Source organism: Moschus berezovskii, chromosome 4 (genome assembly GCF_049115385.1).
Source record: "Moschus berezovskii isolate FMDL1 chromosome 4, NW_MosBer_1.0, whole genome shotgun sequence".
In the NCBI taxonomy this organism is placed as follows: domain Eukaryota; kingdom Metazoa; phylum Chordata; class Mammalia; order Artiodactyla; family Moschidae; genus Moschus; species Moschus berezovskii.
Window position 1 is genome coordinate 43,160,952 of NC_142463.1, and position 25,631 is coordinate 43,186,582.

The 25,631-nt window shown below is 38.8% G+C and overlaps 2 protein-coding genes across 12 annotated transcripts in view; one reads left to right on the forward strand and one right to left on the reverse strand.

Annotated features, from left to right (window-relative positions):
* The window catches only part of DNAI4 (dynein axonemal intermediate chain 4), a 105,305-nt gene extending 102,485 nt beyond the window's left edge, over positions 1-2,820 (reverse strand). The window contains exon 1 of one of the 2 annotated variants that reach the window (XM_088835367.1): positions 2,297-2,820. In XM_088835367.1, coding sequence (XP_088691493.1) covers positions 2,297-2,464 — 168 coding nt within the window. In that variant the 5' untranslated portion in view covers positions 2,465-2,820. The remainder of the gene's footprint in view (positions 1-2,296) is intronic. The other variant, XM_055403964.2, reaches the window with a different exon arrangement.
* MIER1 (MIER1 transcriptional regulator) overlaps positions 2,463-25,631 on the forward strand; it is a 69,029-nt gene continuing 45,860 nt past the window's right edge. Inside the window, exons 1-6 of one of the 10 annotated variants that reach the window (XM_088835369.1) lie at positions 2,604-2,727; positions 3,813-3,913; positions 6,906-6,979; positions 18,345-18,369; positions 18,499-18,535; positions 23,246-23,391. In XM_088835369.1, the coding sequence (XP_088691495.1) occupies positions 2,661-2,727; positions 3,813-3,913; positions 6,906-6,979; positions 18,345-18,369; positions 18,499-18,535; positions 23,246-23,391 (450 nt within the window). In that variant the 5' untranslated portion in view covers positions 2,604-2,660. Of the gene's footprint in view, positions 2,728-3,012; positions 3,033-3,056; positions 3,202-3,307; positions 3,914-6,902; positions 6,980-8,147; positions 8,381-18,344; positions 18,370-18,498; positions 18,536-23,245; positions 23,392-25,631 lie in introns of those variants that run through there. The other 9 variants (XM_088835370.1, XM_055403965.2, XM_055403966.2 and 6 more) reach the window with 9 other exon arrangements.

Sequence of the window (25,631 nt, forward strand, 5' to 3'; positions counted from 1 at the left end):
CCAGTCAAATCAGTGTCCATCTCCCACTCGACTCTTCCCTTAATAGGTAATCTCCCATGAATGTGTCATTGTTTCAGAAATCCCCAAGGGAATTTTTCTAACACTCTCTAAGGTACTACGAGAGTTTTATGACTTTTTAAGAATTTACATGAAATCAACTTAATTTTACTTTGAGACTTCCATACCAACAAGTAAAAAAAAAAAAAAAACAGGCAAGATGAGCAGTAACCAACGTTACTAAAGTATATATTACACTCATTTGTTTGCTGGCAGCAAACATTTATCATCTTGTCCAGGCAACAGCAGTGAACAAAACAAAAACCTCTGCCTTCATGGAGTACATCATAGCTTGGATGAAAACAGATTAACAAAAAAGTATATAATATACCAAACAGAATAAACTTTCTGAAGAACAATAAAGCAAGTTGAGGGACTGGAAGTATTGTGAAGAGTATTATTTTATGTTAGGTAGTAAGAGAAGGACTCTGTCATAAGGTAACAGCTGAAGAAAACCAATGAATTATGAAATGACTAAGGGTACAATATTCCAAAGAACAGCAAATGCTGTTGAAGAGGCCTTGAAGTGGGAAAAGGTGCTTAATATTGCTGTGGAACAATACAGAGTATAACTAGCCAAGGGGAAGAGTCCAAGGTGAGATCCTGCGTGGCCTACAGAGGATGAGCTATTACTCTGAGTGAAATGGGAAGAATCAGAGACTTTTGAGAAGAGCCACAGTGATTACTATGCTGAATGAAGGTGATGGTAAAGAGACCATTTAGGAGTTTACTGCAATGTGACAGTTACTAACACTGGAGTGGTAGTCTGGACTTATTTTGCATGCAGAGATGGTAGAAACTACTGGTGAACCGGGGTATTGCGATGTCAAAGGTAAACTAAAGTTTTTTTACTAAGTAAATGGAAGAATGGAAACTTTCACCACTGAAATGGGAAACTGCAGATTTCATAAAAGGGGAAAATAAGTTGTTTTAAATATGAATTCTGAGATGCCCATTAACTTCTAAGTGCAGCTATCTGATTTTAAGCCTGTTTTCTTGGGAGAGGTTCTGGCTGGAGAGATAAACTTGTAAACTGTGAGCAAATGGGTAATTTTTAAAGGCAAAAAACAAGAGTGAAGAGAAAAGGTTGTAAGACTGACCGACCCCATCAACACTCCAATATTTACATATGGGAGAGACTGAAGACGTAACAGCAAAGTATTTTGAAAAGGAGTAGGCATAAAGCAAGAGGAGAATTAGGAGAGACTGGTGTCCCAGAACCCAAATGAAGTGATTCAAAACTCAGGAAGTGGTAAATTATATCAAAGCTGCTGATGCCTAAGTTAAGAAACAGAAATGGCCATTACACTTGCCTGGACAGTTATTGCTGACCTTCACACAAGCTGTTTTTAGTGGAGTAGCGGAATGGACAAACCCTGGTGGCTCAGATGGTAAAGAATCTGCCTGCAATGCAGACCTGGGTTTGATCCCTGGGTTGGGAAGATCCCCTAAAGAAGGGAATAGCTACCCACTCCAGTATTCTTGCCTGTAGAATTCCACTGGACAGAGGAGCCTGGTGGCTACAATCCATAGGATGGTGAAAAGTCCGACACGACTACACTTTCACGTTTCAGGATGGACAAAAACCTGAGTAACATATCCAAGACAAAAAAGAAGATTGTCTCTCAACACCTTTCAAAGAAGTTCTGCTCAAGAAAGATTAGCTGAGCTGGAAGAGACGGCAGAGGGGAGATGCTGAAGGTTTGAGAAGAGAGAACAAAAGTGATCTGGAAGTGTGGGAGAATGAATGAATCAATTACGAAATTTCAGTGGAATAGATAGACTAAGCGACCATTTGAAGTTTAAAGTGAGACAACTGTAAAGCTGTGGGCTTCCGTCCAGCCCTTAATCCAACTGCTGCACAACAACAGAAGGTTGTAAGCTGGAATGTGTTTTAAGGCAGGATGGTATGAGAAGGCGTAAAAATAACCTCGACTACAGAGCATAGTAATGTTCAGTCTGGTGGCTCACAGAAGCTGAGATATTGAACATCTGGGTACAGCTTGAAGGCAACAAGTTGGAGAGAAATAAACCACCACACCAGGAGTGCCAGGAGGAAGGGTGGTTCTAAACAAACTAGGTCTTTTCTCAAAAGAGGTTTGGAAAAGGCCAAGGAAGGGGACATTGCCACCTCGGAGGTAACAAGGTTGCTGACTCAACACAAATGAAGCGGTAAGTTCTAATAGGGTTCCCTCTGGGACCCAAGGGGATGGACTAAAGTTTTAGCGTCCGAACTTACACCCCGACGTTCGGCTGCCTGCGGCCGTTTACTGGAGAGATGGGCATGGCGGCGACTGGCTGGGGAATGGCCAACCCCCCTTTTTCCTCGCTGCTTCTGAAGCCCCTGTACCCCACAGCCGGCGTTAGCGGCTCCGGCTAAGGCACGGGAATGTTTGCCGGGCGTCATGGAGACGGTGGAGCCCTGGCTCAACAAGCGGCCGCGCGGTTGGCTGGCGGCTGGAGGCCGAGGAGGAGGGAAGAGGCGGAGGGGAGGGCAGAGGGTTGGTGGAGCAAGAGGAAGCTCCGGACGACGCCTAGAAGAAGGAGGCGGGCGGCCCGGGCCTCAGGCCCCTCCCAGGCTGAGTCTCCCGGGCTGCAGGCGGATGGATGGGGCTTCTTCAGGCGGTGGCGGCAGCAGCGGAGGTGGCGGCGGCGGCAGCAGCAGCGGCTGTAAGTGCAGCCTCCATAAACCATCTCTCCTCTCCTAGTCCTGTTCGGGATGAGGGGCTACCGAGGTGTCCTCGGTCCCCTTTCTCTCCTTCCCCTCCCCCACCACAGAGTACCGCCCGGAAGACCCCTCACTTCCGGGGAGGAGCTAAGAGAGCGCGCCCAGCGGGCTGCCCCTCCCGGAGTGGCGCCTGCCACCCAAGGCGCATGCGCAGCTCCTCTCCCCCGCCCGCCCCCGCCCGCCCCCGCCCAACTGGCTCTTTCGCTTTGGCGTTGGCGGCGGCGGCGCGCTGGGAATCCGCTGCGGAGTGAGTTCGCCTCGCCCTGTCCGCTTCCGCTCTTTCCTCCAGTCGGCCCAGGAACCCGGTCGGGGTGGGGCCAAGCTGACCACCCCGCTGTGGCCCCGCCTCTTTCGCGCTGTAGCTCCGGGTCCTGTCTCAGCCCAGGGAGACTCCTGCTCCCACTGCATCCCTGGTGGTGAGCAGGGTCCTGGGCAAAGCAGCCCTTTTCGGAGGGAGTAAGGGAGGGAGGAGAGGACGGAAGAGGGCATTGTTGTGAGGGAAAGAGGTCCTCGCAGCCCTTGGGAGGATCCCTGGGGACAGATGCCTCCCCCACCTTTGAATGGCCTTGTTCTTTCAGCTTTTGGTGGAAAGATCTCTGGCCTGGAGACCATCTCTAGTCCTCGTTTGCTGTTTGACCTTGGGCGAGTCACTACTTCTGTCTGGGCCCCAGTTATCCCTAAAACTTCCTCCAACGCTAAAACTCTTTAATTTTGCAGAAAAGCTTATGCAGTTACAAGACTGGCCGATCTACTGAGGCGGCTTAGCCGAGCTGACCCGGACTTGAGTGAACCTTTCTTCAGTCATGGGTGGAATGAGGCGACCTATTTATTGAGTCACTTTTATTCCTTTGTCATCAGTTGCCAATTGCATGACTCAAGGCTCATTAATGTTTTTTCTAAAATTATCATGGGATTCCTGTCCTAATTCCTGGCTGTCTTTAAAAATTAGAGATGGGGTGAATACTGAGCTTGTAAGATCATCGTCTCCAGTCTCATTACTACTGAGGCTCTCTTTCCTTTGATCCAGATGGTGTGGTGGCTCGATTCTCCCAGTGCCTGGCTGAGTTTCGGACGTGGTTAAGAACCAACTGGTTGAGGTTCAATGCAGACAAGACGGATGTGATGCTGGTAGGCAGGGGCACACTTGGAGATTAAGGGAGGGAAAGTCCAAACTCCCTCAAGTATATAAATGTTATATTACTCTTTCAGTGTTTGAGAACGGTTGATGGGCCAATAATTTCCAGAGTTTGGATGAAATTAAAAAATCATGTCAACAATATTATCAAAATACCAATTTGTGATAATTTGATAAAATGGAGCCACTGGATAAAACTGTATGTAAAAATTACTAAAAGGAAAATCAGAACTGTTCTTTGCAGAACCAAAAGGCTATATACGTGTTTTGGGGGGGCGTTAATAAAAATCAAACCGAGAAAAAGATGATGATAATTGTCGCATAGATGTGGGACTTCCAATGTAATGCATTACTGCTTTGTAATTTACATGCTGCCTGCTACAGTAAAGGTAAAACTCTCAATTTATCTAAAATGTAATTTTTAAAAATAGGTGAAGTTTTTTGACATTTAGGTATTCTCAATCGAACTAGTAGTTACCGTAAATTTTTACCTGCACATCATGTGCAGGCTGTCACTTTTAAATAAAAATTTAAGAAAATAGTCTCAAAAGGGACTCTGAAAATTGTTAGATACAGAATTTGGTTTTAGGGTTTTGAATGTACTGTGTTAATCTATTTCATTCAAACAGCCCCAGAATCTAAATTGCTGCAAATTATTTTCTTGATGCATTTTGAGAGGTACTTTTTTGAATTGCATAACATATGTATATAGTATTCCTTACATCTGAATCAGGTATTGGTCCTGAATAAAAGGATATATTTCTTAGGTACATGTAAATTGCCAGGTTTATTTATTGGTTAGTTTGGGGTACTGGTTGAAGAAAAATTGAGACTTTAAAATGCTTTTGTTAAAAGCAAAATAATAACTCTGACGGGTTTCTGTGTGTGTGTATGTGTGTGTATTACAGCCTCTATAAAATTGTTAAATAACTTTTTTAATGGAATAGGCAGTAAATTGCTTAAAAATAGTTTCCCAATATAATAGCAGTTTTGAATAACTTAATGTGGTAAAAGTTAATGTAAGTTTGCCTGAACATAAGGAAGCGTTTAGGTGGGGAATGGGAGCTAAAGAGGCATTTATTCAGGCTTTGTAGTGATTTTTTGTTTGTTTTGGGACATTAGCCACAAATCTCACTTAGAATTAACCACACCTTTTTGCTTAACTGTAAACATTTTACTACACAATTCTAACAGAACTACCATTTTGGATATCACAATAATAAGGACTATAAACTAATAATTTAAACAGCTCATATGTAATGGTGAATTTTCTCATGCCTTCAACTCTGTAATGTCCCCTTTTCAGCTCCTCTAGTATCAGTAGTCTTTAAAGATTTATTTTTTGTTAACCGAAGTATAAATATTGAGTGTTTGTATTTGGATACAAAGAAGACATCTGTTAAATTAATCCAAAGTGCTGAAGAACTCAGGGTAAGGGGTGACAATAACAAGGAGTAGACTCTGGTTTGATAAAAAGAAGAATGTTCCAAACCTTAGAGGTTTTTTGGAAGAGAACAGCCTTTTTATGAGACGGTGAGTACACTGGAGGTGTTTAAGCATAGGCAGGAAAGCCTGGTAGTGGGGAAACAGAATGAGGGATTCCTACCTAGTTTAGAAATTGACTAAAGACCTCTAAGGTTGCATCCAACATTAAGATTCTGTGACTAATGAATAGTTAATTCATACATATTTGCTACTGAAGAGGTATACAAGAGTTTTGAGAAAGCCTTGGCGTTCTTTAAGACCCAGGTTTGATCCCTGGGTTGGGAAGATCCCTTGGAGAAGGAAATGGCAACCCACTCCAGTACTCTTGCCTGGAGAATCCCATGGACAGAGGAGCCTGGCAGGCTACAGTCCAGGGGTCGAAAAGAGTTGGACACAACTGAGCGACTAACACATGACATGATGATATGACAAGATGGCTCCTAATTTTTTTTTTTAATAAGCATTTTATTTTATTTTTTGGCCACGTGGTACTTACTGCATGCACATCCTTAGTTACACAACCAGGGATTGAACCCATGCCCTCGGCACTGGGAGCATGGAGTCATAACCACTGGACTGCTAGCTAGAGAAGTCTCTCCTAAAAATTTTAAAGATAAGTATATCACTAGAATAAGATGGGAGTTGGGTAAAACTATACTGAATTCAATATGTGAACAATGACTTACAACATTGGAGCTGTTTTCTCTTTTCCTTTAGAATATCTGAATCAAAAATCACTTAACCCATATTTACAAAAAAAAATGTAGAGGGAATTTTTTTCCCTTAAACGATAATGCCACTTAAAAATAGTAAAATTGATGCACAGTATTAATAAACTTGAAGTCATTTATCAAGAAGATAGATACCCATTCAAGTATGTCCTAGACCCCGATATTCCTGATAATTTCAGAATTCATTCAGTAGCTTAAGGGACTGTGAGCCCCAGCTGTTTATCACAATCAGGATTCTTGTTGATAACTGAAGAATTGGAGATTCTTCAAGCAAATTATTCCTATGCCTTGCATTTTGACAATACTGTTTAATCTTCCTTTTGATAAATTTCATATATTAGCTTTCCCATTTAAATGGATAATTCTCCTTTAATCCAGTTGTTTTATAAAGCCTGAGTTTCTACCTCTAGGCCCCTTATTCTTACCTTTACCTACCTCAGTTCTATGCACATCCATTGTTCTTTGCCTTCACAGCCATTTCCATCAAGCATCTCAAAGTGAAAAGTGTTGAACTAGGAACTGACTTATAAAAGTCATTTCTGTTTCAAATCAGAAGGACTAAGGTAATTCAACAGGGTAACTCTTAGAAACTATATACCTATGCTGAAATATTTATTCCCCCAAGGAATCCTGAAAAACACTTTTATATAAGTATTCTAAAAAATAAAGTGAAAATACTGTACAGTACAGTTAATGGTAAAACTTGTTTGTAGATTTGGGAACCTTAAAGTTTTCCTTTCTCTTCTTTCCCTTGCTTTTCTTTCAGTAGAAAATGTGCATCAGATGTTTATATTTAATTGGTTTACAGACTGTCTGTGGACTCTTTTCCTGTCATATTACCAGGTAATGTCCTTTCACTTAGCAGCTACTTCATATACCTATAAATGCACAAAATATTCATGCACAAATTATTATTTGACATAAGAATTTAAAGTTAAATGTTGATTCTTTGAAAAAAGAAACTACTTAATAGAATCTAAAATTAAGGGAATACAAATAATCTGAAACAGTTTTCCCCATATTTCATTGTAAGTTAAGTATCGGATTAAAGAAAGATTGTATACGTGTACACTTATGTAATATATTGTGCTGGCAAAGCATTATTTGGAGGGAACAAATACGTTTCATATTTAATTGGTTGATTTTGGAAGTCATTTTTGAAATTGCATTTGGGGGAAAACGGTCTTTATGAAATAAGACTTTTTAACTCCTGGTTTGGTAAAATGTGTTAGTACACGTTTTAATATCATGTTTGCATTACCCAGTATCTGCCATAGTAATGGAAGTGAAACACGTTTGTTATTTTGCAATCATTGGCTCTGGCAATCAGAATTGGCACCAAAGCCAGTTGGCAGTTCTCGGCCAATACATTACAATAAACTTTTAAATTGCAGGCATTGCACATAAGCAAATTCTCCACCTATACAGTCGAGTTGGAGATTATATCTGTTAAAGAGCAGCTTTTCAGTATTTCTCATTTAGAAATTTTCTCTAGTGCAGAACCATTGTACAATTAGGTTACTACTGGCATTGCAGAAGGTGTGTGAGGTAAAGCAAATGATACATGAGGATGGCGGTCTACCCAGTACAGTCCCTTTTCTTAATCCCTGCTGTGACCTGTAAAATTTTGTTTTATGGGATTTTACAATTTCTGGAAAGATCCAAGAGAAGTACCCGTCAAGGGATAACTGCTTTCAAAGCGCACTGCTTGACGTTGTTGCAATCACAGCAACATCCGTTTTTCCAACAAATGGGACTTCAAAAAAGGCCTACACGTAAAATAGATCGTATCTTTTCCCCAGCGGTATGAATGCTGGACGTGTCTCCTTCGGCTAGTTTCCTTCACCTCTAACCCCTAGAGCCCGCTCCCGGGCTGGGGTCGCGGATCCGCCGGGCTGAGATGCCCACCTCCCGCTCTACACCCACCTTGGCTCCGCCTCCTCCGCGCTCCTCCGGGGGAGGGCTGCCTCGGGGCCGCGCGCGCTCCTGTTGCCGCGCGCGCGTTCTGGCCTTTTCCCTCCAGTCCCGCTGAGCCCCGGCGCCGCGAGGGGGCGGAGTGGGGTGTGGTGGGCGCGCTCGGGCGGCTCCTGCGCGTTCCCGCCGAGGCAGCGGCGGCGGGAGCGGCAGCGGCAGCGGCGGCGGAGGCTGGAGTCCCGTCGCCGAGTCTCACATCCGGGTTCTGGCCGTGACCCAGCTGCGGCCGCCGCGGAGATGTGACCCGTCAGTACGGCAAATATGGCGGAGGTAAGGGAGCGAGTTCCCCCTCCCCGTCCCGGAGCCGGGCGCCCCCGGGTCCGGGCCGGGGCGGAGTGGCGCGGGCCTGGCTAGGGAGGCCGAGCCCTGCTGGCGCCGCTGCCCACCTGTTGTCCGGAACAGGCCGCGCTCTGGGCGGGAGCTTTCCTTGGAACTTAGTTGAGATGGGTCTGTGGGTAGGAGAAGGCGGAGGCGTAGTTGGACTTCGGGGGCACTTCAAAGGGTCGAGGGCGGCGTAGCTGCGCGTACGGAGAGGGGCGAGGTGGGGTTGGGGGGCGCCCGCGGAGTCGGGGCGCCTATGGCGCAACTTCGCCGGCCGGTGCTGGGGACCGAGAGAGGAGCTGCTGCTTCCTCTTGCGAAGTTTCTTCCCTCTCTAACCGAGATGCTGTTGCGCCCTACCGCGTCACCCCTATCGGTTTGCTGCTGACGTTCCGCCTGTGTTGGGGAAAACGTAAGGAAAACGGCCTCTGATTAACTCTGTAATTTTCTTGATGGTGACCAGATGAGCGTGGAGAAATGAACCTGGTCTTTTCGCAATCCATCACGCTACGTTAGGGCAGCCTCCCCATTTCTTCAAACATTCCCCCTTCCCCTCCCCGTAGAACCTCTTTCTCTCTTTATATTTCAGAAGAGTTGCTTTCTCCCTTTCTTAATCACTTTCCGGGCGTTTTACGCCTTTGCGAATCGAGGCTGTCTATTCCTGTCTTTCTCTTTCAGTTTTTTCCCCCGCTTAGGGAAGATTTCTTCCCCTCCGCCTCCTACCCCCCCCCCCCCCAGTTTGCTCTTTTTCTAGTAAACGAGTTCCCAAAGCCCCCTTTCTTCGGTGACGATTGTTTGACATTTTGGGGCCTTAAAATCAAAGGGACCTTAAACCCCCATGTTGGGGCAGACAACCTCTGTTGATTAATTTGAATTTAGTATATACTACTGGAGATTAAAATTTGTGCCTCTGATGTAAACCTGTAAACATTTGGCTTTTTAAAAATACTTTTTTTCTCCCTTACCATCAGAAGAATTTCGATACCCTTTACTCGCTGGAGTTGAAGAGGTGGTATATTTGGACTTTTAGGTCTTCCTTGAGTAGAGCCACTTTAAATGTTGGCAAAGACATTTTTTTCTTTTGAGAATTATCATTTTCATTGTCTCAGGGGCACCTGAAAACAGATTTAGGAAGTAGGTAATTATATTTACCTTCCATCCCCTATTTTTGTCTTATTATTTGTTAAATGAAGCCAATGGTGAGTACACTTTCATCAATACCAAAATACTTCCTTTTTAAATCTTGGAATTCAGAAAAACAGATTTTGGAAAAGAATGTTAATTTGGAGACCTGTTCAAGTACCTGTTGAGTGGAGGGACCCAAACTTAAGAGTTTTCTGGAGTGGCTCTTTAGGTACTCCTTGCCCTTGGTGTATGGAAACTGACTTTATGTTCTGGACTATTTGCTGTTTAAAAGGAATAGCAGGATTGATTGCTGCCAGTATTTTTAAAATTTTAATATTCTGATATAAAAATAAATTTAGAACTTCAGATTTACTTCCATTTCTTTTGCTCTTTGTGATTAAAGAATTGTATTCCAAGGAGTAAGAATTGGAGAAAACATAGTACTTTGTATTTCACTTAATGTCACTGGATTTATTCCACTGGCCTGAAAGATATTTAGTCCTGATGAGGTTCTTAAGGGCTTGTTTCCTTCGTGTGTAAAAGGGGAAGGGATTCTGTGTACCTGGCTTTACATATATTTTGTCGAATAGTCTTCAGTGAATGCCCATTAGGTAAGCAGCGCTGTGCTGTAATAGGTGATGTGATGTGATTTCTTGCCTCGTAGTGCTGCTCAGGATGGTTTGAATTTTAAATTTTGTAGTCATATTTTTAAAGCAGGATATTACTGAAGGAAAATATCTTAGTGTATGAAAATACAGTGAAATTTAATTTTTTTTTTTTGAAAAAAACCTTAGGAGTTTTAACTACTACCACACTGAAAACAATATGTAAAAAAAAGCATTTTAACATTTTATTTCTTTTATAATTAAAGATGATTGTATTTATTAGTGATTGAGTCACTGATCGTTTCTTAATAATTTTAAGTGGACGTTTTAGTTTAATTAAAAATCGCATCACTTGGAGAATGGAACTTTCATGTTTTGTAGGAACACACGGATAGTTCAATTTCAAGAAAATAAAAAAAAACCCTGAAATTTGTTTCCAGTGCATTTGTTTTAGTGACCTAGTTATTTTTTAAAGATTAATCTTTCATGTTCTTCAATTACTTGTAGATGGTTTTATTTATAATGAATTTTGAGGAAGAGTGGAGGAAACTTCTTCATCTCTGTCCCATAGAAAATCAAGAACCAGTGAAGTAGTGAAAAGTAAAAGTAATTTGTAGTTTTCCTATCTCAATATTTTAGTAATTAGAATGCTTTTAGAGACTAGTCATTTTAAAAATTAGATGAAGGAGAAATGCTTGATTTATAGCGTGCTTTTACTTTTATTTGAACTCTGAAGAGATTTTTTTTTTTTATGCTGCTAATATAAAGCATGTGATAAAATAATGCAAATGCCATACTCTTTGCACTTTTGGTTAAGCAGACCTGAGGACTGACGCTAACTGGTGAAATAACAGTAAGTGCAAAGTGACAATATGTGTTCATTTGATAAATCTGAAGGGAAAACAGGTCACTGAAGAAACATGTCTCTAGAGAAAAATGTAGGTATTATGCTTCTGGGCTTTTTTGTTGTTTCCTGCATAGAGTGACCCTGATCTTGTTTTTCCAAAAAAATATTTGATTCTTAAATACTGTTTGTTTTAGATGTGTACAGAATACTAATTTTTCATACTTGATCTGATCATCTTAGTCCATAATAAGTATGTCATGCTTATTAAAATTGTAGTAACATTTAAAACATACATAACACATATAGAAGTAATGACATATGCTCCATTTCTTAATACTTTCTGGTAATATTTCTCCCTGCTTATTATCCCCTAAAGTTATTAATCAACCTTCCAAAAGGAAGCTCTCCTAGTCACACTTAAAGGAAATTACAAGGTAGTGGCAGTTGTACAAAGGCAGTGAGAAAGAAAGAAAAAGAGGAAAAAATAGTCAGTCCTTTGGGTTTTATAAGGAATGTGGTGTGCAGACCTTTGGGAATGAGCAATTTGTCTTTTATTTCAGAGTTTGTAAACATATAAGTGACTTCTCTTTCAAGGGAAAAAAGATCATAGCATAGTTTAAGACCTGTCTTTTCACCTAGGCCATGTTGTTGTCTCATAAAAAGAAGAAAATTTAATGAATTTGCTGTTTTGTGTTAGTTTTAAATACTTTAGTATTGCCAAAAATAATACATCGTATTTAGTCACTGTCACACCTATCCGTTTCTGTTAAAAACAGACTCCTTGTGTAACATTTTTCAAGGGTGTTTGGATTTTGCTTCTTAAGGAAATAGGATCATCTTGAATGCTGTTCTTGATAGTGTTAATTTCTACTCTAAACAAAACTTGTTTCACTGCAATGAATTCAGACCTAAAATAATTATGCCAGTAATGAAAAAAAAATTTTTTTTAGTGTTTATACTTACAGAGCTATTAAGGATTTATCCAGAGTGCTTAACACCCATGCATAAAAGTTTAAAAAGCTTAATTCAGAAGACATAATAGTCAAAGTGCTTGATAAGGTAGGAAAGATTAGTTGGGAAATATAGAGAAGTGAATTTTAGAAAATTCTGGAGACTAATCATTTTCCCAAATAATTAAAAAATACAACATTGCCATTGAAACTTAAGCATGTCATTATTAAAAGTAACCAACTATACGGAAATTTCTTTCATGAAGTTCAGATGGAGTCACTGTATATTTCTAAAGATTTCCAAATAGTTTCAAACTTCATTGCAGTGATTAAGTTTGCATACCAGTTGTTACTGGGGACCACTCTGTTTGACTTATGCTGTGGCTTAGAATGTTATGTTTATGTTGTATGAAATTCATAAAGTAGCAACCCCCAAAAGCTTTTTGCAAATTAGATTTTCCCCCATAGCCCTAGATTTAAAAAATCATACATTTCGAGTAGTCTTAAGCATATCTCATCCATGAAGCTAAGTACTCCTCAGTAGTAGTATGTTTTTTGAGCAGTTCATAAAAAAACTAAAGAACTTAGATCTGAAAGGAAATTGAACTAAACCTGAAGAGATCTAAATCTTTTCATTCTAAAGGAAAATGAAACTGAGTAGAGTTTATGTAGTGTGTCCTGGGTTGTGCTGTTTGTGTAGTGCAGTCAAGACTGGACCATAGAAGGCTTCTGAATTGCTAGTGCTTAGTACTAGCAATTCATCCTCTATAAATTATTACTATTGTAGCAAATTTTCTAATTTTAACTCCAAAACTGTCTTAACCAACAGTTAAGTTTTTAATTTTGTGTGAAGGAAGAGGGATGGTGGGCCCTAGGCACAGTCTCCCTGCCCTCTCTCTACCCTAGAATAGGGCCCCTAACTCATTTCTGTCTTCATCCCTATCACTGTGAGAATCTAGTATCTGCATTACTAAGTAAGTGATATTAATACTTAAATAGTGGTGGAATTGGTTTGTGGGAAACAATTAGTTAAGACAGTTATACTCACTGAAAATGTGTTTTTGATTGTCTAGGATAAAAGAATCTTAATTATTTCGTGTTTTTACTACCTTATTTATTTATGTTTTAGTAATAGTGATATTCTAGTTTATCTTTTGTCTCTCAATTTACAGTTTTTTTTAGTATATGGGATATTTCTTATGGTCTAAAAAAATACAGAAGAGAAACATTTGAACAAATTTGAGGCAGTGAATATTTGTTACAACTATTAGCAGCTTGATCAACTAAATCCAATATATGAGTGTAGATATAAGAGTTGCTATAAAAGTTAACACAGTTCATTCTGATTCTTTGATTTAGCCGATTCATACCCTCTCTGCTGTTTTCCATCTCAGATAAAACAATTGTGTATGTACCTAAAAGGAAACTAGGTTATTTTTCAAAATTACATAAACTTGTTTTTAAAAAATAATGGCAAATACTAAGTTTTCTTGAAAATCTAAAAGTAAGAGGAGAAAATGAAAATGGCTCATAATTCCACTGTATAATCTCCACTGACTTTCTGTTTAAAAAACAAAGAATAATGCTTACACGTGGTTAAAAAATTCAGCAGTATCAAAAGGCATAGAATTAAAAACCTTCTTTCCCCACCCCATGCTTTAGAGGTAACTTATTAACAGATTTTTGTGTATCCTTTAGGGGAAAAATTTTTTATGTATGTTCCAGCCCAATTTTCCCCTTCCTCTATACTTTTCTTTTACTCCTAATACACATACACACGCACATGTATTTAGCATTCTTTCCCTCAGTCAACAGACGCAGAACTGTCTCATTCTTTTTAGTGAACTAGTAGTTTCTTTTGCTTGGAAAAGCTATGTTTCATTTCTAACTAGTTAAATAGTGGACTTAAATTTTTTCCCAACTTTCTGCTATAGACAACTCTGTAGTAATAACTGAGATACACATATCTTTATGTGCTTTTTTAGTTATATCAGTAGGGTAAGTTCATGTTGGCGAGATGATCTGCAGAACGCTTTAACTCATATTTCTATCAGTAATACATGAATGTGTTTTAAGTACATTTTAATCCCCAGTGTAAAAAATCTTCTTTACTGATTGCATTTTATAATTTGAGATTTTTCTGGAAATAAGTATTGTTACAAATGAGTACCTGTTTAGCTTTAGTTCTAGTTTTTCCCTGTCTTTTCTAATTTACTGTAATCGTTAATGGTAGATGTTGCAGGTTTTCTGGGGGGTATTGTTAGATACCAGTTCCTAATGAGACATAGATAATAGTCTGATGTGACAGATGACAACTTGCAGTCACATTTTAAACATGCTTTGACTAGATGAAAGCCATTTTTTAAAAACATAAAGAGGAAGGAGGAGAGAGATAAAGAGAAGTTTTTTGTTTGTTTTGTTTTTTACATATTTAATAGTTGTTTCCTTCAGAAATATAGAAGGAATTAGGTCCTAAGCTTTACCTTTACCACCTATTGTGGAATCTTTATCAAGTCAGTTTATCTCCCTGGGTTTGCTAATCTATAAAATGAGGTGGGTGGGATAGGTTTTATTGCCAGGTTCATGATCAAGTAAATTTATGCATTTGGAAATGTGTAGTACTATATGAACATAAACTGGTTCTGCTATTCTTTTAAATATCTAAATAAAAAATGCCCTCATTTCATACTGAAATGTCTGGTATTATACTAAACTCACATTTATATGTATTTATATACTAAACTCATAATGAAAGATAATCAGTTTATTTGTTCTTGGGCCAAAGTAATGCTTACAGTATAAACTATTTTCAAATGCCTGTTTTCCAGAAGTTGATCTTTGATTTAATTGGATATAATGGACTTCCCTGGAGGCTCAGTGGTAAAGAACATTCCTGCCAAGGAAAGGAGATGCGGGTTCTATCCCTGGGTTGGGAAAATCCTCTGGAGGAGGAAATGGCAACCCACTCCAGTATTCTTGACTGGGAAATCCCATGGATAGAGAAACCTGGCGGGTATAGTCCATGGGGTTGCAAAAGACTCAGACACAATTTAGTGACTGAGCGTGTGTGCATACCCGCACGCGCGCGCGCACGCACACACACACTGTCCCTTCCTCCCTCCTTCTCCCCCTCCGCCCCCCCGCACCAGTCTCACTCCTGTCCTCATGACCCAATATAGTACAATTTTATTTTGAGCATAGAGTACTAAAATATATATCTATAGGCAAACCATTCCTATTTCCCCTCCCCCAGTGCTAATCCAGGTATACCATCCACCAAATCATGTTTCTGAAAACATCCTAGTATGCCTTACATTCTATGATTAGTGCTATCTTTGAGCACTGGGTGTTCTGTTTTACGCCAGCAGTCGTTTAACATTTGGCACCTTAATGAATGGAACATATTTTAGACCTTTTTCAGAGCATTACAGTGGTAACTGTTTACCAATAAAACAAAACTCAGTATGATATTTATTCGCATTTAGCACAGTTTGAGGAGTTTTGCAAACTATACAGACCCCAGTTGCAATTCAGTCTATTATTGCCAATATCTAATAACATCAATGAAAATGTACCATTTATTCTTAAGTAGAATAACTTATTTTTTTAACAGAAGACTGTTAAATGGAATAATTATTGGAGTGTTCAAAAAGAACCAAATGCTCAAAGAGCTATTTCTTTTAAGCTAGTTTGAAAGACGTGCTGGTTTCTCTTGTTTAAGCCTTTCAAACCTATCCCAGAAGTTTACTAAAAAGGAAAAACGGCCAGTGTAAGGCTACTCTGTGTATAGTGAAGCTGGGACCAGATGAAGATAATCATTAACTTTGCTGTAGCCTTGGATAGAGGTTGTGCTTAAACTTGGGAAATAAAGTTTGGCGTGAAAGTGGATTAATATTTTTAAATGTTGATTTGCTGTGTGATATTTGTGGTGGTTTAATGCATTTTGAGCTAGAAGTGAGCTAGAACTGTTCAAAAGATGTTGTTCCGTTTCCCCGTCATGTCCAACTGTTTGCGACCCCATGGACCGAAGCACACTAGTCCTCCCTGTCCCTCACCATCTCCCAGATTTTGGCCAAGTTCATGTCCACTGTATTGCTGATACCATCTAGCCATCTCATCCTCTAACATTTCTCTTCTTCAACATCAAAAGATGTTAAGCAAGCTAGAAACTCTTTCTGTGGTTACATTATTTTCTGTTACCCTACTCCACAGCTTCCCATTCAGTTCAGTTCAGTTCAGTCGCTCAGTCGTGTCCGACTCTCCGCGACCCCATGAATCACAGCACGCCAGGCCTCCCTGTCCATCACCAACTCCCGGAGTTCACTCAAACTCATGTCCACAGAGTCGGTGATGCCATCCAGCCATCTCATTCTCCGTCGTCCCCTTCTCCTCCCGCCCCCAACCTTTCCCAGCATCAGAGTCTTTTCCAGTGAGTCAACTCGTCGCATGAGGTGGCCAAAGTATTGCAGTTTCAGGTTTAGCATCAGTCCCTCCAATGAACATCCAGGATTGATCTCCTTTAGAATGGACTGGTTGGATCTCCTTGCAGTATAAGGGACTCTCAAGAGTCTTCTCCAACAGCCAAATTTAAAAGTAGCAGTTTTGACTCTGGCAGTTCAAGATGGTGGTGTGACACTTGAAAATATATAATGGTGAATAATGGTCTTTTGTTAAAATGAGTCAATGCTATGGACAAGAACCATTCTCTTGTAAGAATTAAAAGGAACAAATAGGAACCTTGGAAACGTATGCCTTAAAACAATGTTAAGTCACCATGTAGACTCTAGAATGTCACACTTACGGCAATAGTGTGATGTAGACTGTTTTCAAAATGGAATTTTCAGTATCTCATAAGAATTTATCTTAGAGGCCTAGCTTTTGAAAAATTGGGCACTTTTTGTCCTTTCAATTTTGTTCCTGCCTTTCTGCTCCATATCTTAGAAAGAAGGAAAATACTAGAATATCCGTATCTTTTTGCTAGAACTTTTGAACTTCCAGCATCTCTGACTTCTGATGAGCCTGAATAGACAGCTTGGAATGAATAGGCAAGGTTTTAGTTATAAAGATTTTGTCATTTGAGGCATCTTTTGAATTTGTGTTCTTGAATTTATCTTACAGGAGTTGATGTTTCTAGATGACTTGTTTTTAACTGTTGAATTAGCTGAATTATGATAAAACACAGCCACAAACTGTCTGCTGCTGCTGCTGTTAAGTCACTTCAGTCGTGTCCGACTCTGTGTGACCCCATAGACGGAAGCCCACCAGGCTCCGCCGTCCCTGGGATTCTCGAGGCAAGAACACTGGAGTCGGTTGCCATTTCCTTCTCCATTGTGTGAAAGTGAAATCTCTCAGTTATCTCCAACCCTTAGCAACCCCACGGACTGCAGCCTACCAGGCTCCTCCATCCATGGGATTTTCTAGGCAATAGTACTGGAGTGGCTTGCCATTGCTAGTGGTGATAATACTAAAATATTTGCTAATAATTTTATCTTTAAATTTTCCAGATGTTTGTGGTTAAATTTATAAGAGGTAGAATGGTACAGTAGGAGTACTATAATAGGAAAGTCTTTGTGATCTTCTATTAGATAACCTTCCTGGATTGACCTTGTAAGATTGCTAACTTTGTGGTAAAGTATGTTGTGTGTTAGTAAAGGTAATATTTGTACTTAAGTAACATTTAAATTTTTCCTTCTGCTTTCTTACAATATAGTTTTTATTCTAAATAACATCTTAAATTATTTCTGCCTCCCTTCTCACACTCATTTTAAGCCAGAGAGCAGCTTGATAGCAGACCTTGGGTTTAATTTTCCCTGTATTGATGGGAGAGAATATTTTAGAGAATTCAGAGATCTGAAATCATATATTTGTGCACGTGCTAACTCATTTCAGTCGTGTCTGACCCTTTGTGACCCTGTGGACTGTAGCCCTCCAGGCTTCTCTCTGTCCATGGTATTCTCCAGGCAATAATACTGGAGTGGGTTGCCATGCCCTCCTCCAGGGAATCTACCCGACCCAGGGATCAAACCCATGTCTCTTAACGTCTCCTGCATTAGCAGGCAGGTTCTTTACCACTGGTGCCACCTGGGAAGCCCAAAGTCATATCTCTTGAATGACATATATTATAAGATACATATTTGTCTTTGAAATCTGAATCAGTTACACATTATTGTCTTCATTTCTAGATTCAGGAATGTTTTAGATTTTTCTCTATGTTTAAATAAACATAATGTCAGAGGAGGGATTTTGCAGGAAGTTTTCGTTTGTCTTAGTTCAGAGGTTAAAATGTAACTAGTTTTTGGTGTCATATCAGTTGTTGAATAATTCTGTAATGTTCATGAAGATTTACTACACAGAGATGCTAATTTTTCTTCTTTTCTCCCCCCCTCAGCCATCTGTTGAGTCTTCAAGTCCAGGTAAGTATTTTCTATATTTTAATCTTTATTTAACTAACATTTGACCTATTAGTTACATAAAGGTTAGAGGAGTTAGACTATCATCTGACTGACTTTTCTTCTGAATGCTTCTTTTCTCTGGGGAAAAAGAAATGGATGAAATATTTGACTGCCCATGAAAGTACAGGTGAGGCTGCTGTGAGTTCAACCTCATGACTTTTTGTGGGTTTCTTCTCTCTCTCTCTTTTTTTTTAATGAATTGCCATATGTATTTTGTGTATTTTTTATTTGCTGTTTGAGTTGAAGTGTATTTTTAAAAAGGAGTCTTTACCTGCTTAGAGATATTTGCTTATATAGAAAATTCAAAGTATTTTATTTGTGAAAACTATTGTTAATGCATTTAATGAGAGAGGGAAAGGTAAAAGGTTCAACAAATGAGTATTGTAAATTAAGGAAGTTATTTTAAAATTTTATTAGAATCAAGTTTTCTCCTCTAACCATGTATCTGACCTTGTTGTCTCCTCCAAATACAATATAGATTTCATTTTTTTCTTTAACTTTGAGGTTGCAAGTGTATGATCTTTGGGCCAAATCTTGGCCATTGATGTGTTTTTTTTTTTGTTCAGCTAGTGTAGTGAGCTTAAAAAATTAGAATATTTTATTTAAAATCTGGATTTAGGTTTCTTATGCTCAGTCGAAGGTTCTGATACCACTGGGTCCAGCATTCCTGTGTGTCAGCAATTGGTAGAAGCTAAACAGCAGTCAGAAAGAGTTTGGTATGTGTTGATCTTCCTGCTTCAATGTCCAGGGATTTTACTGAGAGAGGAGACTGCCTTCTGCAGTGGGGTGGGCAGGTGAAGGAAGAGCCTAAAGTAGCTTAGGAAGAGTGAGAAAGGGAACTCTCCTGAGGCATGGTATTGTTTTATTTGAAAACATCTCACATTGCATATTTAGTAATGCTATATTACTGACCTTTTCAGATTATTGAAGCAGTCACTTTTTTGTGTTTTAAATTTTAGGAAGTTTTGGAAAATGCTGAAAATAATATAAGGCTTTTTTAGTTGTTCAGGGTCCTTTTCTTGAACACAAATCATTGTGCTCTGTGTCAGGTAGGAGTTGAATTAGAATAACTCTGCTGCTGCTGCTAAGTCGCTTGTGCGACCCCATAGATGGCAGCCCACCAGGCTCCCCCATTCCTGGGATTCTCCAGGCAATAACACTGGAGTGGGTTGCCTCTAGATCCGTTCTAAATGATTCAGTTCAGTTCAGTCACTCAGTCGCATCTGACTCTTTGCAACTCTATGACTGCAGCATGCCAGGCTTCCCTGTCCATCACCAATTCCCTGGACTACAAATTGACAGTTGATTTTGTCATATTTATTTTAGCTGAAAATGTCTTTCTGATATTCTTGGAAGTGAAGTACATTATTAGACTTTGTGACATTTCTGAAACTCAAGGATTTTTTTTTCTTGTTTATAAATATGTTCTAGATGGAAGTAGGTTGGAAGAAGTTGGAAATAATCTGACCTCAGATAAATTACCATATCCTTTTTAGGACATGGTATTGTGCCTTTATTTTTTTTCTTTCAAATACAGAAATCATTTTCATTGAAAAGATAACATCTAGTTTTTGTAGTATTGTGATTTTGCAAATAGATCAAATTTTAAATATTTTTTTGTGAACTTTCAAGACTTTTGTTAGGTAATACATAGGTACGTAAAAATAATTACTCTAAAAGTGGTATGAATAAGTGGTTTTCTCAGTTTCCACTGCATTAAAACAGCCTTAGGGTGAACTGGAAGAATAGTGGAGCTGGAAGAAAAAAAATGTCTTTGATAGCTTTTATTACTTGCTGAATGCTTGTATTAATACGAATAGAATGAATGTTTTTTGTTTTCAGAGTAAGGAAGATCTTTTGAGGTAGACAGCATTTGTCGCATCAGGCCTCTGTCCACAGAAACGTTTATTGTTCTTACAAGTAATGCTAATTGTAGGCAATTTAAAAAGTCAGTGGAGAAATTTGAAATAGAAACTTAATGTAAAAAAATTTGGTCCATTGGTGAAATGCTGTGTCCTTTGTAACATCTTCACTTTGGAATTGAAGTGAAAATCACTCAGTCGTGTCTGACTCTTTCCGATCCCATGGACTATGCCGTCCATGGAATTCTCCAGGCCAGAATACTGGAGTGGGTAGCCTTTTCCTTCTCCAGGGGATCTTCCTAACCCAGTAATCGAACCAGGGTCTCCTGCATTGCAGGCAGATTGTTTACCAACTGAGCTATGAGGGAATTGATGCTAATAACAGTCATGTGACCCAGGCTAAGAAGTTTGTCTGTTGATTCCACCAGTGTAAACTAATTACATCTAGTAGCCATTAGAGGTGGGGTTTTAGGGTAGGAAGGTAATAGAATGATTAAACAAGTCCATACAATATATCATAAACTGAATTTATCTTCTGAGTCATTGCAAAGAGGTAAGGTACTTTTTTAGTAATTTTGCAGTAGGATGGAATTCTGTGATAAAGCAGTGATATTTGCATTAATTCTGAAGCAAAATACTTAAACAAAGCATCAGACTCCTTGGCCCTAATAATATACTTTTGGGGTTCTTTTCCCTGGGAGATAACCTAACTGATGGGCCTTAGTAATTAACAGAAAGGAATAGGATGGTTAGTTGGTCTTGAAGAACAGGGTAAAAAGAAGTCAACTGAAACAAAGAAGTCAAGATTAAGGCAAGAAAAAAACTGATATTGAAAGTTTATAGAGAACGGTGCAGTGTATGTGTGGGGAAAGGAATTAAGAGTGTTGAGAGAAAAGGTTCTCTTCACTCACACTTTGTAATTTCATATAATGGGAGGGTTAAAGTAACAAGGCTTTAAATTGGCTTTGCAAATAATGAACAAAAATGGGGGACTTCAAGCGTGTGTGTGTGTTTAATACTTGTGATTTGGTACTGTTTTCTCATGTGAGCTTGATTTTTAAGTTAGTAAAAGATTGTAGGTAGTTAGGAATTAAGCATAATTATTTATAACAATATTTGCATTCAGTAGGAATTATATTATGATTAGGATAATAATATGCAAAATGGTAGCGTGAGGTTTTTTAGGGTCTTTGTGCCAGCAAGGGAGAAAAGTATAGCAACATCTGTAGGAATACATAATTACTGACTAAGCATCCTAGAAGATTGCTGTGTGAAATGAAGAGTTTGGGGACTGTTTTCTATTGAAAACTGAGAAAGAAGGGATAATGATTGGGACAAAAAAGCTATAACTAAATTAGTAATTCTCAAACTTCTCTTAGGGAACCCTGTGTCTGTTCCTTCATCCAGTTCTAAGATTCCTATCTAAAAGTGTACCACGTTATTCTTCATTTCTAGAAGAAATTAAGATAATATATTTTTCTAAATGTTTAACTTTATAAGTTGCTCTAAGACTTTGGTAACTAATTTGTACTGTACAAGATAGACTAGCTGATTAGCAATTATGTATTTCATTATTTTATATTTAAGAGCAATATTTTGTTCTGTTCCTCCAAGAGCACAGTGACTTCTGAGTGCTCTGCCCTCTTACCTAGCCTGCTGTTTACTCCTCTTAGTAACCCATGGGTTCTCGTCAAGTGTTCTTTGAGGCAGAATATCTGCTGCTTCTGAAACTCTTGACTAAATAGGAGCCTTAGAGAGCAGTAAAAGCACAGGCATTGGAATTAACAGATCCAGAATTAAAATTCCATTCTTGGCACCTACTGGCTCTGTGAATTTAAATATGCTAATTAAACTCTTTGAACTTCAAGTTTTTATTTTTATTTTTTAGGACTGTTGGAAGATTAAGTGAGATAATGTATGTGAAGTGTTTGAGCATAGTATTTGATGCATAGTAAACACTCAAAAAATGATCCTTAATGCTAAAAATATTGGGAGGTAACAACAACCCTGGGGTCTTGGGTGCCCCCTTGTTCTTAATTGTCTGATTTTCCAAGAAATCAGCATTTGTGTTTCTTTGTTTTACCTATCGGTTTTCTTCAAAGATGAAGTAGGAGAGTAGATATATCTATTAATATAACATTTAACACTTAAATTGCTAATTGATTTGTTTGTTTAAATAACTCATTTATTAGTTAACAGTCTTTGGCGAACAAACTTTTGTCCCCGTTTGGCATAGTGGGAATAGTTTAGAGACTATATTCAATATATGCCCAGCATTTGCAGTCTACTGTTACAAGTTTTGACCCTATTGAGTTCAGCAATATTTCCCAGCCACAAGGCTAAAAATAGATTAGTTATACAACAGTTACCTACTGGATTATTTTTAATACCTTTCATAAGACTTTTGTATGCAGTCTTAATAAACTTTGCTGTTTATACTCTGTCTTTGAGTTACTTCAACCAAGTTAAGGACAGCTATCTTCATATTAAAATATATTTTTGTGGACGTGCTAGTAGAATAATATTTGAGTTCAGCTGTACTTTTCCATAGACTGTATATTCAGATGATGGTATATTTCATACTATATATTCATACTTATTGGGTCTATTAAATATTAGTCAGGTAATTAATAATTGATTTTTTTCACACAGAACATCATTTTTATTTGATATGATCACATTATTTACAACTGAAGCTTTGGAAGATTACAGTACTCTTCAGACACCCTACGCTCATTTTATAGTTGCAACTGTAAATATATAGAAGTAAAACAGGGTAAAAAAAATCCTTAAAGATGTTTTGTGGGGGGTGTTAAGGGCAGGAATTTTAGAAAACAAGAAATAAAATTTGCTATGCATAGCTTTTCCCTCGTACTTTTACTTGACTTATATCCAGTTTCAAATAACATATACATTAATATTAATAAGGTACACATAATTTGGTTTACCAAACTGTTCAAAATATTCTTTACCAGGAGGTTCAGCAACATCAGATGACCATGAATTTGATCCATCAGCTGACATGCTGGTTCATGATTTTGATGATGAACGCACATTAGAAGAGGAAGAAATGATGGAAGGAGAAACAAACTTCAGTTCTGAAATAGAGGATCTTGCAAGGGTAAATAACAATAAGAGCTAGAGGATGAAGCGGTTATAACTTTTTTATGGAGAGAGGAAACACTTTAAATTTTAGTTCTCTGTTATTTTTGGGAAAGCGGTATTTTATATATATATATAATCAATACTGAGAAATTCTACATGGCCATAGGTGGGATATTTAATGTTTTAAATGAAAGACATTTTTTAAAAAAAAAACTTTATTATATGAATTAGAATTCAGTAGTTACTTTGATAAGACACCACAGATACTGGATCAAAAATATCCAAAAAATGGGTACTAAATTTCATCGTACATATCTTCTGTCCTCCCCCAGTTACTGCACCTTTAATTTACTCCCCTTCAAAGCAGGCCACTCTTTCTTAAGAGTTTTCATCCTGTTCCTCATGCCTTGCCTACTCTATAATGTGCCCTAAATTGTCTCTGCCTTTCCTGTAAAGATAACCAGTGATTTCATTGTTATATCCATTGGTCACTTTTTCTCTACTCTCAAGAGATACTCAGCACAGTTTACCATTCCCTTCCTGCACTGTTGCTTTCCCTATCTTGTTCCTGTTCAGTGGCTTTTGCAGACTGTCTTCCTTTCCTCAAGGTTTAATTTTGGAATTTCCCAGTTCTCAGTTCTGGGCTTTGTTTTCATCCATCAGTACTCCTCAGAGTGTAGTATGAGAGTCAGCCCCATCAGAATCACCCATGAACTTCTTAAGAAATAATGCATTCCTGTGCCTTTCCCCTAGGCATACTAAATCAAAATTGGGGTGGGGTGGTGGACTCAAATCTGCGTCATCATTAAGTATGCACACCAAGTTTAAAAATGCTCATTACTCGGTGATTGATATCTTGTTGTGTCTGAATGCTTAGTATTTCTTAGTTATTTTTCTAGCATTATCCTGTTTGCTGTCTCCACTACCCACCTGCTTGACATTTCTGCTAGGATGTCTCCATAGACATCTTTAAATTTTAAAGGTCTAAAACGGAACTGTTGATTGATAACTCTCTTCATTTGCCTGTTCTTCCCTGTTTTTTCCATCTCAGTAAAAAATGGCAACACTCTATACCTTGTTGAGTAAGTCAGAAGCCAGGGAGTCATCTTACTTCTTTCTCAGTATCTGTTCCTAAATAAGCCTATCGTTTCTATCCAGAAGTATCTGACTCTTGTTCCATCTCTACTGCTACCCTCAAGTCCAGGTCACCATCATTTTTAGCTTAATTGAATATTACAGTAGCTTCCTAACTGGTTTCTTCATGTCCTCTTTTACCACTTTTCTCCATTGTATTACCACAGTAACCATGATGAACTTTTCAAAATATAAATCAGTTTATGTCAGCCTCCTATTTAAAACTTACACCAGAAGAAAATTCAGACTCCTTGCCTGGCCAGCAAGGCTACCTACATATGGTTCTTAGTTCATGTATTACACTGCCCCTGTCATGGTGTCTGTAGCTGTGTTAGCTGCTTTTGTTCTTAGATGTGCTGGCTTTTACCTATTTCAAGGCTTTTTACCTCATTCCCACTCTCTGGTATGTGCATTCTGAGATTGACTCCTTTTTCTGTCAAGTCTGGGCTTAATGTTCCCTCCTCAAAATGGGTTTTCCTGGCCCCCAGTCAGCTATTTTTAGCTGCTGTACCCCATTCGTTGCTTTCTTTCTATGTAACACAATTTGTAATTGTATGTTTGTTAAGTTTTTGTCTATATTCTCCTTAGTTCCATGAGAGGAGGGATAGTCTGTTTACCAGTATATTTCATAGCACCTAGCAAGACTCGGGAGAAGGAAACGGCAACCCACTCCAGTATTCTTGCCTGGAGAATCCCAGGGACAGAGGAGCCTGTTGGGCTGCCGTCTGTGGGGTCGCACAGAGTCGGACACGACTGACGCGACTTTGCAGCAGCAGCAGCAAGAGTGGTCACTGAAAATTTTTGAATGAATGGATAACTCAGTTTGGTATGTTATCATTAAAAGGTGTTAGGTGTACAGTCTGCTGTACTTCAGAACAAAAAGAGAAATAAGACATACACCAGTCTTTAAGCATTTGGAGTATATAATGTCATGGAAAGACGAATTCTTACACCCTTACAGTATTAAAGATTAATCTGTGCTTCAGAATTTTAGTTGGAAATTTGAAGAGCTGAAAAAAATAGTCTAAGTCAAATTTTGTCAGTTCCATTTTGGATCATGTAGTAATTAAAACTGGCTTAATCCGTAAACCTAAACTATTCAATATTTTGTTATTTTAAGCC